General features: G+C 42.2%; 1 protein-coding gene across 1 annotated transcript in view; it reads left to right on the forward strand.

The window, feature by feature from the left end:
* lrba (LPS-responsive vesicle trafficking, beach and anchor containing) overlaps nt 1-12928 on the forward strand; it is a 185724-nt gene that overhangs the window by 130938 nt on the left and 41858 nt on the right. Inside the window, 5 exon segments of the mRNA XM_034086063.2 lie at nt 8-110; nt 1913-2028; nt 2175-2287; nt 8041-8181; nt 9924-10043. Of these exon segments, the coding sequence (XP_033941954.1) occupies nt 8-110; nt 1913-2028; nt 2175-2287; nt 8041-8181; nt 9924-10043 (593 nt within the window).

The following is a 12928-nucleotide window of genomic DNA, read 5'->3' on the forward strand; positions in this document are numbered from 1 at the left end:
TCTCCAGCGGCAGTCATGTTCAACTTCCCAGATGCGGCCACAGTCAAGAAGGTGGTCCACAGTCTTCCTCGTGTTGGGGTGGGCACGAACTTTGGCCTTCCACAGACCAGGTGAGAAGCATTGCTACACACAAATACACAATTAATCTCTAAACACATACAGCATCACATCTGTACAAATCAGAATATTAGTTATTGGAAGACAGTGTAGGTAAGTGTGAAATTAGTTTAGAAATGCTCGAGATGTTGTTCCATATTATCTATAATGTAATCATCAGAACAGAATGTTCTCCTTCTCTTTCTTGCTGCAACACACAGAGGTTTGGTCGCTATTTGCCCATCCCTCCCCCTCCCACTCTTTCTTCTCAGCCCCTGTACATAATTGGCTTCACACAAACACAGTCTTGCTCATTTATTTATTTCCATCAGTGTGAAGCAAAGAGTAGCTTGTAAGCCTGCGGGGCACACACACACACACACACACCCCCCCAACCTCAAATCATGTCTGCTCTGTGTCCGGGCAGTGCTGACGCCAAGCCCACATCAGCAGCATGTGTGATCCCAGCACTGGTATCCAAGTGTAAAGTCAGGTTTAACCCCAGTTTATAACAACCTCTGTCCGAACACCTTTCGACATTGATAAAGGAAAAACCAAAAAACCTCATGAAGGGTAAATGACGTGTTTCCAGTGTTCTTCAAAGTTTGCATACAAGTACACATAGCAACTGTTGCTTTCTTTGGACTGAAGAGTAACATTCAAATCCAAAGACAGGGTCAAATATTATTCTGTCCTCCATAGGGATTTGTTTCAGTTTTGATACTGCATAGTGCACATTTTTTATCTTCATTAATCTGAGATATGACAGTGGTCTCGTGGGATGTGTGAGTGTTTGGGGAGGTTACGTGTGTGAGACAGCAAGATGTAGGATCTATGGGAAATGTTTTCTCAATATTGAAAAAACAAACGCATTTGCTCCTCCTAGCAATTGTAACACTGAACACGGAAGGATATGTAATTCATCCGAGTAAGGAAGTGCATCCAGTAACGAGTCAGGGTGGATGTAGGATAGTGTTTGTTTACAACACACACACAGTGTTAGGGTGAGAGAATGTGTGTGTGTTTGTGTTAGGGTCATTAATCAAGCTAGTTTGCAGGCCAGGGTACACCTTACCTCTCTGACCTTAGAGCAGCTGTACAGGGCCGCTCGGTGCACACACACCAGCTCACACAGCCAGTACATCACACATTATTCAATGTCCAGGGTGCCACGACGATCATTACACAACCACACTTCATTATGCATGTAATATGGTTGGTCATAATTGGATCCAATCCTAATGCTGATAAAACCTTTTGCCAACTTAAAGCACTTCTCTCGTTTTTATTAGTTATGTGATTTAAAAGAAAATATGGGAACCTTTGAACAAAAACATATACAGAATATAAGGAATAGTGTGTCTTTTAATGCGTTCGTATTTTGAAAGTCGTATTTTCACCTTTGAGAGGCCTAATGACTGTAATTTCACACCCTGACAATGATTAATTCCATCATTTCGCTTAGTTTTAATTGGATTGCAGGTCATTTGTTTTTGTCCTACCGCATACATCATGCCCTGGGCTCTGTGTCTGCGCACTTGCACTCGAATATGTGTATTTAAACATTTGTATTGCATATTTGTCTTCTTAATTAGCAAGACTGTAAGCGCAATATATTTTTCACATAATGACATTTGTATTTTAAAAGTCTAATGAGCCCAAGGCATTTTCTTGGTCTGCTAATTGCTGTTCTTTTGATGTGTGGACTGAATGTATTTTTGTCTTTGCACACTGATTGTCCACTCTCACCAGGGCAAGAAACATTTGGAAGGCTACAAGTGTTTTTATATTTATTCTTCTCTCTTTCTCTCTATAGACGTATCTCTCTGGCCACACCAAAGCAACTTTTCAAGGCATCCAGCATGACCCAGCGCTGGCAACGCCGCGAGATATCCAACTTTGATTACCTTATTTTCCTCAACACCATCTCTGGTGAGGACACTGCTGATCTGATGTTATGCAGATTGTCACACAGTACAACCAATCAAGAACACGCACACATCATATTTGTTTTAAAGCACGTGCTGTTCTCGATACCTTGTTATATGTTTCAATATATGTCACTTCCCTTCCACCAGGTCGGACCTTTAATGACCTGAATCAGTACCCGGTCTTCCCCTGGGTGATCACCAACTACGACTCAGAGGAACTTGACCTCACTCTGCCCAGCAACTTCAGAGATCTGTCCAAGGTAAGACAGACAAGGCAGACACTCCCCTCCCCCTTCACTTGTCTTTCTGAAAGAGAGGAGGGGCAGAGTGTGTGTGTGTGTGTGTGTAGACATTTTATTCATTGGGATAAACCATCTCGTTTTCGAGCAAATCAGTTTCATCAATATCAGTTAATAACAAGTACAGACCAGTTGAAGTGAGATAACAATGCATGTTTAAATATACCCAATGATGCAAGAGATCTAATAGCAGCAGGTAAAGTATTCCAGTCAGTTGGGGCTTTGAACATGAATGTGTGTGTGTGTGTGTGTGTGTGTGGCTCTGTAATTGGCATTGATCATGGTTTAGTGAACCAGCTCTTCAATCACTGGAGGCAGATTCCTATCTGTACACAGTTGCAGCTCTGTTCTTCTCATTCAATTACTCAAATGTTTGGCTAGTTTGCTCTTAGAAGAATCACTGCCAATTTAAAAAAAAAAAGCATGCACACTAGTTTTACTCATTTTGAATCTGAATGTAAATGTATTTTTGACATCAACTAATGTATTCTGGCTAAACTAAATCCTGTGGTCTGCTCAGTTTCATGTATTTGGAAATATACACAGTTGGGTTAATACGACACATTGCCCAAAATTGCAACTGAAACACTTTACAGATGATGTGTATCAGTAGTTGTCCACTTGCCCTGCTTGAGTCACTAAATATTGCAAGTGCACTTGTTCTTTCTTTGTGACTTCCATTTGCTGGTTTAGCTATTGTTTTCTTTCTATTATTCAAACTTTATAATTGAATACTTCAAATGTGACCTTCTGCAAAACCCCAGGAAGCGAGCTAATACTCCTTGGTAGCTCCAGGCATCAAGTGATTGGGCTTAAAACAATGAAACCTGCCCTGAGATGCTCCCTGGCACATAAATACACACGCTCACTCTGCTGTAACGGCTTAAAAGATTCTCCCCCATATTGTAAGTAGACATGTAATTATTTACTCGCATTAACTCCCTATCTTTTCCACACATAAACACAGAAAGAAAGCGCTCTTACTTCTCTCCAGCTCCTCTCCTCTGACAGAAGATCAGTTGTGGGTAATGCTGTCCAGGGGTGGGAGGACAGAGGATTAGTTTTAGAGTGAGATGATTGAGCGACTGTCTAGCTGCTGGATCTAAAATGACTGGATAAATCAGCCATGGAAACAAAAAGGCATGTGTTAATGGAGAGGGGATACGTTGGAGGAATTGCATTTCAGAGTTACACTCGAGGGCATTTGTCCGGGTCCTGAGATCATCCCATGTTCATGCAGGATGAAGGAGATGGAGGTACTCATCTAATGGGACACCATTTCACATATTGCAGTAAGGCATGTTTAAAACTGAAATAGCATTGTGTTGAAGAAGAGGGGGAGTAGTTGTAGGTAGTGGGGATATAATAAAATACAATCCAGGAATTTAAATGTTCTAATCATTTCTTGTCTTTTAAGCTTTATAAATGCTTAATACTAAGAGGCAGGATTTTTCAACTGGAGACTTACTGTATCCCGGCAGGAAAGATGTTACGCTGTATCTTGACATACAGTATGTAAGGTCAACAGTAGCAGTAGGATGTTTATCCAACAAAAAACCGTAAAAGAAACATTCCGTAGATTTGCTTTAATTTCATTGGCCAACAATCAACTTCAATCAAATAATATTGCACTACTTATTAGCACAAGTTCACTAATGTTCACTTTTGTAAATGGAAAAACTCCAAATATGTTCTGCCAGGGAATCTTTTGTCTTTTTCTCTTCTCCATACACTGCTTCCATCAGTCGGAACATGGCCGTAGCCACCTCCGTTTTGAACTCTCTTTTCCTTTTCATATTTTACATTTTATATGTGATTGCAAAGTTTGCAATTGGTCATTGCTGAGAATGTGGATGCCCACAAAAGGGCCAACACAACCTTACTTCGACTCTGCAAGCAAATCAACTGATATCAAGGATTCCGTTGACATCATGACTTGCAATTTCAAAGTTGCAAATGATGGTGGCACTGAGACAATCATTCATTACAATGCCTTGGACCTTGGAAAGAATAACATGTTCTCTATTATCTGAACCATTAGCCCTGCACAGAAGCTACACACACATGAACCATCTCCTCACACTTCCATTCGTTCACCCCGCCCTGTCATACAGACTCAAACACCCCAGCAGTCAACACCTTGTCCCTGAGGTTCTCCCCAGTCCTGCTTTCACGTCCCATCTGCTCCTCTGTGTCTCTATCCTCTGGTTTTATCCCTCCCAGTGTAGCTTTCCCCACTATGTGAAGCTGCATAATCCCTCTGTTTATCTGGCTTCATGTTGCCCAGTAGGCTGAAATGTGACAGTTGAACTCCCCCCGCCACCCCCTCACGCATAGACAAACACACACAGAGACTCATACACACAATCATGCAGCCCTCTTTCAGTTCCCAAGCTCGTGTCTGTCTCCCGCATTTCTCCTTTGCACTGCCTGGAGTTTGGACAGCTCTTCCCCCATGCCCCGGGGACTTGGTGAATGAAGGGTAGATGGGTGGAAGGAGGAGAAACAGAAAGTAAATCTGAGAGCAAAAGAAGGAGGAGGAGAGATCGTAAGAGAAGAAGAAGAACAACATCATTGCCGTCCTTGCTCTTCCCCCCCAGAGTAGCAGCAGAGAGAGAAGGAGGGGAGGCAGCGGGGCCAATCTTTATTACATCTGCTTTATTCATGTTGTTGACACGCGTGTGATATCAGTGTATGACCACTGGACCGTGGCAGACTGCAGTGTCTGGAAAAGGGCAAGCAGCACTGCACAGCGCCCCAAATCAACCCCCACCCCTCCATTCTGCATCCACAATCATGCGTGCTTCGTGTTTCTTCTCTTTGCATTGTAATGTTTTCTGACCTTCTCTGTTGCCGTTTGTCTTCATCATTCACCACTCACTTAGTTTCTCCTCTTCATCCTGCTTTGTTACCTCTCTATTGTTGTCTTTCTCTGTCTCGCTGTCTTTCTGTCTCACATCCACGTCTCTCTTATGCCCCCCTTATGTCACGTTGGTTGGTTGTCTCATATAGAAACGGGTCATCTGAGAAGCCTCCAGTGACATTGAGAAGCCAAATTGCCATGAACGTGTGTGTGTGTGTGTGTGCGAGTGTGCGTGTCACACACTGTCATCATCCCCACTACAACAGAGGCCACACAGAATTTATGTTCCCTGCTGCCAGAGCCATTCTGACCCCAGGGACTTTCTTATCATAAACTCTAACCTCAACCTGACATCAAACGTCGACCCCCGAGATAACATTGTAGTCACGATAAGCACACACTAGCGCTGACTGCTTCTGGAGTGGTGGAACTCTCCTCGCACCCCAGTTCTGCACACATTTCTCCACACTAATGCACTTGTCCTACATACAGATATCTTTCGAATGATTATAATTGGTCAATGGGGGTCAAACAATTGCACTGAAGGCAAAAGCATAGTCATTCTTGTTGTTTTACAGCTTGTAATAACCCACAACAAACTATCAAAGGAACTGTTAGCCTCCCAGCCAGAGATGATGTTGACTACATCTGCATAGCAACAGAAATAGTGAGGATTTATTGAGCGTTCCCGGTACCTTTGTGCTATTACCTACTACTCAAAGCCACATCAGCTAATGGTGTATTGATTTCACCATACGCGCCCCATATGTTTATCCCCCAGGCCCTCCACACCATTTCCACTGTTTAAATAGGACATTATACATAAACACTGCTTCAAAAGGCTCTTTTGATTTACGACTCAAAGCCCAAGTGATGCTCAAATCGCCGCTAAGCCATTATACTTCATCACCGGTCACCCATTATTGTTTTAAAAACAAAGCAGCACTGGATAATGTTCGTATAATAGTTCGCAGGAAGATCCTTGTTGTTTCGTCAGGCAGTGTTTTCCCACATGCATATTTTATTTGTGATCTCAACCTGAGAATAATTAGGGAGGCTGCCAAGTTGACTTATTGAACACATGCACGATACAGAGCCTTAGAGATAGGGTGGAGATTTATGAATAATGTCATCAGTTAAATTTTTTCTGTGACATGGATATGCAGTGCATTTGTATTTAAAGGTGTTCCCTTTATTGCCTGCCCTTTTAGTTTTAGTAACTGTCATTATTTTTTTTCTGAAATTGATTTCACACTATCTTTAAATGGCTCTAACACCGTCTCCATCTCCACTGCTGATGAAGAACTGATTAGGACAATTCCAAGATTAATTCTCTGATGTTTTCCCCTTCAAAGCGCCAGCGCATCTTCGTTCCTCCGCTTTCTCTCTAGTCTAATTAAAACTACGAGATTGGTTCATTTGTCTGAGTCCTCATCAGACCGCTATTCTTTGCCACGACATATTAGGCCAATCTGTGGCGGAGCAGCAGCAGGCGCTCCATCAGCACAGTGCCGGGCGCTCCGCTCTGATGTACGGCGCCGTCACCGCGGCTCTGTTGGAGCTACTGTAAGCTGAGGACTCGCCCCACAGTAATTTACAGCAGTAAACAATGTCGGGCTCGCGCAAACCAGCAGCCCCCACATGCACTCACACAATTCTCCCTCTCGCTCTGTCACTGTGGCACTTTCAGTCTTTTTTTATTTTATATGCCTCCTCTCCCTTTTCTTTTTTTAATGAGCCGACTGTTATTAGGGCTATAAATCAGAGCAATGGGCCTGATGTATAATTCACAGTGTGTACTCACCCACCCCCAGTGGCCTTGAGGAAGCCCACAGTGTATCACTGTCAACACAGAGCTGCACAGTGTGGTGGCACGAGGCTTTTTGCTGTGTAAATCCTCACAACCAGGAAGACTATTTACACATTTACCAAATATATGCACGGCACACACCAAATCGAACAGGCAACCGATTCTGCACCCATCCTGTGTGCATCACTCCCCCTTTGCACAAATACATGAACACAACATGCCCCATTACACCCACACAAAACAGTAGCAGTAGCACAGATCAATATCTATGCCTCGCCCTGCATGAGTCCCGCTGTGACAGGCACCCTATGATATGAAAGAGATCCAATTGATCCACGCCCTATAGGCGCTCGTCCTCAAAAGGCCATCATTCCATTACCATTGATCCGCTCTGTGTGTGTGAGAGAGAACGAGATGAAGGGGGGTTTGAGGGAATGAGGTATCGCCAACAGAAGACGAATACAAATTGAACCAGCCTGAAAGGGATTTCTATAAATGACTATTTAAATAATAGCCCAGCAGCACAGGGTTATTGTTTTTTGTAGAGCGATGGAAAATTAATGCAACTTAACCATTTTTTGCTAAACTGCAAATAGGGCTAGAGACCAGTGTATTAGTTACAGATTAATACAAGTATAAATTAAAGGAACCTGCGGCCTTGCTATTGATATTCCTGGTAGGCACTCTTTCATTGGAGCGCATTAGTTTTGTCTGACAGACTACAGCTGCAGGGGCTCCGTTTCACAGACTCTAAAAACCACTCTGTGGGAAAGGATTGATCTCCGTCTGAAGGGAAACATCATCTAATATTCATTTGAAATTGCACAAAGGTTACTAGCTTCATTTGCCTTGCGACTGTTATGCTGCAGAGAGAAGTCCCTGAATGTATTCACAGTAACATGCAGTAATCCTTGTGCTTTCCCTTTCTAAGAATGCCCCCGTGTTTTGTCTGTTTTCCTGCAAAGCAGCAATCAAAGGATGTTGCCGGTTGCTTTTCACTTTTAACATACCTGAACATGTGTTTTGTGTATCTCTCCGTAGCCCATTGGTGCTCTGAACCCCAAGAGAGCAGCCTTCTTCTCAGACCGATATGAGTCCTGGGAGGATGATCAGGTGCCGAAGTTCCACTATGGCACCCACTATTCCACCTCCAGCTTCACCATGATGTGGCTACTGCGTATCGTAAGTGCAATGTCTATACAAAAATACATACTACTTAAGTGATTTCACATATTTTGCAGGATAATTTTTCATATTTGCTTTTACTACAGCTTTATAAAAATGAAAGAAGGTTTATGATATGCAGCCCTTAAGATTAATTGCTGAATTGCTGCCAAGAAAACTACAATAACCTCGTGGTTGAATCATTGTAGTGATTTGAGTGATTTCTCTCATTGAAAAGTATGGGCATCCACTGTAAAGGCTCGGCATATCCTCATTGTTTATTTTAAAATCCCAGCTCTTTTGCACGGATATATTCTGTTACTTAAAATGCACAGACATTATCCAGTGTTTGGTTGTTTTTATTAGTTGGTGATATTTATATAGTTTGTGTTAAATGTGGTTTGTTTGACAAATACATCTTCTATACGGTACCTCTTGTACAAAAATGTTCATGTGACAATTCCCATTAAAAGTTGATCACAAAAGTTTGTAATAATAATATGCATTCAAAAAGTTATATGTATGCATAGTTGTAGCCTGGGATAGTGTAGTAATGCAAAGCCAACTTATTTTTCAAACTATCTTTATACACTTGTATCTTATTATTATTTTTGGAGTATGATTTAATGTATTCTTAATTACACACCTACTTCCTAGAAACACATGTATTTGCATCAAAATGAGAGTATATGTATGCTAAATATGGCATCACATGCATATTGTCCCTCATTTATTGCGGCATTCAATTTATTCGACGGATATCGTTGCCGTATAATAATAAGAAAACATCAAAAACATTGCCATTAAATATGTGCCATGACATTTATTTTTCCCTTAAGAAAAGTATTAACATATTTTAAGCATACCAGGTAGTATAGTATGTGATTTGATATGTTTTGAAAGAGTATATGCTGTGTACATTTCGCGCCGGTGGCTTTCTTTCACAACCTTTTGTTGAATGGATGCCATTAATCTTTCCATACTGCACTCGAGGGAGAGGGAGGTTACTAAGTTTCTCCAACGTGCCGTTTTCTGCTGTTATTGTCCCAGTAGCTCACTGTCTCCGCGACTCCCAGTGGAGCTACCTCATTGATCCCCGCACATCATTAGTGGGCTTACTCTAAAGCCACTTTACCAGAAACCCTCACTTATAACTCTCTTAAAGATCAAACCTAACTTCACACCGCAACTGAAAACTGTTTGTGCAATACATGTAAACTATTTGCGTGTCTTTTGTGTTTATTTGTGAAATGTTATAGTCTGTTTAATCCTGTTCGGCTTGTTTAACTGCAGGATGAGATACAGTGTGGTTAACCCTATACACTTCTTAAGCAAATGAAGCGTAATTCATTTCAGACTGGACTCTAATTAGCTATCTACAGTATTGGTTCGTAACTATGGCCCAGCATATTGTGTCACTTGGGGGCTGTTGCGTCAGAGAGACAGCTATTGATCCCTCCTAACAAGATTATACATGATTAGAAATGCATCAGTAGCACAAGTGTATTGGCTTCAGTTGCTCACTGGGATTATTGTTTTTCACTTGTTCATTTTTGTATTCCAGTTTGTTCAATGGAGTATAAGGAGTAGATGTATGTTGCAATCTGTTGGTTTAGTGCTGTATTGAACCACCGCAGAGACTTTTACTACGTTGTATTGCGCAGCTAGGGATTCAATTTTACCAACCTCAATAGTTGTTGCCATTTATAGCAGCAGAACTCAGTGATGAAATTGAAGCATGTTTTTTTTCTTATCAACAGGAACCCTTCACCACATTCTTCCTAAACTTCCAAGGAGGAAAGTTTGACCATGCTGACCGCACCTTCTCCTCAGTCGCCCGGGCATGGAGGAACTGCCAGAGAGACACCTCTGATGTCAAGGTAGTATCCACACTGATGCACATACGCATACTGTATGGTTGGAAAAGACATTCCTGGTTGAAGTTTAGAAGAGATAAAGGACTGGGTTCTCCAGCAGAATAAATCCCCATCCAGCATCCTTACAGACAAAGAAGAAAAGGTTTCAAAAGAGTAATGTCCAGTCACTACCAATCATTGTTCCTATGCAATGAAAGCTTCCTGGTCTTCTGATCAAAGTGCAAGACTAATCCTCATCTGTCCCAGCCGTCTGTCTCAGATTCAGCCAGCTATAACCTGGACTTGAATCCGTTCCCATTGGGCCCCCAAACTCTGCTGAGCTGTTGGATCTGCCCCGCAACAGCACAGGTCATTCTCATACTGAGGGCCTTCGAACCCCCAGTGCACACTTTTAACTGCACTCCTAAAACATTTACGACTACAGTCAGACATTCTATGTCAAAGCTGAGTTTGGCCTGGTCTCCTGGCACTGGGTCACTGGATGGGGGAACAGAGGTGGTGTTGGGGGTTTTGACGCTTGATTGCGTTTACCACCCCCCTCACATCCCGCCGATAAAACATATGGATTGTGTTACTACGTAGCTGGCCAATGCTTGATTGCGAAAGCCCAACAAGAGCCCTCGTTTGCTCTCTCGGTCTAGACCTGTCAATGTGGATCAAACTGTGAGAGCTCAACCTCGGATCAAAATAAAGGGAAATCTGGACCACATCACTTTGTTTCCTTGTTCAGTTTAACATTTTTGCATTTTTTGAATGAGAGCCCGTCGACTTTATCCACTTGGACGAACACATTCATGTACTGGGCCAAAGAGGAATTAGGGACAAGATGTATCAATTTAGTATGCTAAGTACACCATTTAGCTTTAGCATTTGAGCCATTGATAGCAACCCTCTGTCCCTGCCAGAGGGCAAACAGCCCCAGTGTTTTCATACCCCACTAGTAAAGAAGGGGTGATAATAGGTTACAACACCCAGATTCAATGTGTCTCTAGCCTGGGTGACGCTAGCCTGACCTCCAGTCCCCAATCCCCTGACCCCTAGCCTCAGCCCAAAGGCATCAGAGGGGGAGAGAGAGGAGCAGAGGGGTTAGAGGTAGCAACAGTGGAAGTGTAGCAAAGGAGCCCAGGGGCCAGAGCCCCTTCCAGTGACCCATGACAGGACAGGATTGAGGATCAGAGGGGCTGGCCTCTGACCAGGCAGGAGCACAGGGGCCACTGCACATAATGGTCCATGCAAGCCCAGCTAGAGTGTTGGGGAGCGAAGCCCTCAAGGTGTGTGTGTGTGTGTGTGTGTGTGTGTGTGTGTGTGTGTGTGTGTGTGTGTGTGTGTGTGTGTGTGTGTGTGTGTGTGTGTGTGTGTGTGTGTGTGTGTGTGTGTGTGTGTGTGTGTGTGTGTGTGTGTGTGTGTGTGTGTGTGTGTGTGTGTGTGTGTGTGTGTGTGTGTGTGTGTGTGTGTGTGTGTGTGTGTGTGTGTGTGTGTGTGTGTGTGTGTGTGTGTGTGTGTGTGTGTGTGTGTGTGTGTGTGTGTGTGTGTGTGTGTGTGTGTGTGTGTGTGTGTGTGTGTGTGTGTGTGTGTGTGTGGCCACCTCCAGCTCAAATTTACAGCAGGCTGCAGCCAGTGAACCTGGGTGAGCAGGAGGCCTCGTTAAGAGGTTGACCTCTTAGTTTTAGGTCGGGTGTTGTGGAGTGAAGAGATTTCAGAAGTGAGGAAGTGCTGTGTTGTTTTAAACCTGTGTGTTTGCTTGCTCATTTGATTGGGTCTTTTCACCCCATTGATGAGAGGATGTTTTGTACAGCTAATCTCAAAGAAGGGTAATGTTCACGCTTGAGTTTTCTCTTATTTTTTTAGAGATCAGGTTGCCTCTGACCTAGTTCTTGAAATTCTGTTTTATTAAAAATGTAATTATTAAAAAAGTATCAGCAAGCTGTAGACCACAGCATGTTAGCTCAGGGCTGCTGTTAGTCTGATTATCCCGGATATCAGACTTTCAACAAATTGATAGCTCTGCTTTTTTTGAGAGCAACAGTTCGCATTTGTGGTCACAGAACTTTCTTCACCGTCAACACATTTCTAAAAGATATGTTCTCAATTTGTCTGTATTTTGAAGAAGTAAAAGATCAATTAATCATGCCATGAATTACTACAAGATATAAGGGTTTTATTCAACCACATTTAACCGCAATTTAGATTTTTTCTTTGCATAAATGTTCTTTGTTAAAGAACGTTGTTAAAAAATACATATTATGATATATATTAAAAACTATCAATTTAAATACAACTCAATGTAAATGTTATGATATGCTTTTTTTTTACTATTTACATGAAGAAGCCAAGGATTCTAACATCTTAGTCTATTGTCTTATAATCAGAAAGATGTAAACGTACCCAGAAGTTTAGTACAGTTTAGGCCTAGAGGGTAGTATGCATTTATCTAGATACATTTTTAAGCTCAAACTGAAGTGCAATGTTTACACTCATTGTGGTAAGTTCTGCTTTGTTGAGATTGACGGATGACTAAACATATGGGGTTACATCTCATGTCATAACTACATTTCTCTTCACTATCCGCCAGTTTGAAAATACTTTCTGTTGTTTGGGACAGCCAAATAAAATCATCATAGTTAGGAAAGAGTTTGGCGGGTACAGTCTGTTTCTTTTTGTGGAATCAGGGGGAAGGCAGAAAGAAAACAAATGACTGCTGCTTAGATGCAGACAAAGAGTAGTGAAAAACCACAACCAAGTGCATGCTCAGAGGTTTTTGACATCTTCTATAGAGCCCAAAGCACAAATGCGTGCAGCAGTCAGAAATGTAATTACCATGAATAATTGTACAATTTAGAAAACTCCACTTTGTAACTGTTGTAACAGATATACACACAAAGCCATTT

This window comes from Pseudochaenichthys georgianus, chromosome 1 (assembly GCF_902827115.2).
Source record: "Pseudochaenichthys georgianus chromosome 1, fPseGeo1.2, whole genome shotgun sequence".
Lineage (NCBI taxonomy): Eukaryota > Metazoa > Chordata > Actinopteri > Perciformes > Channichthyidae > Pseudochaenichthys > Pseudochaenichthys georgianus.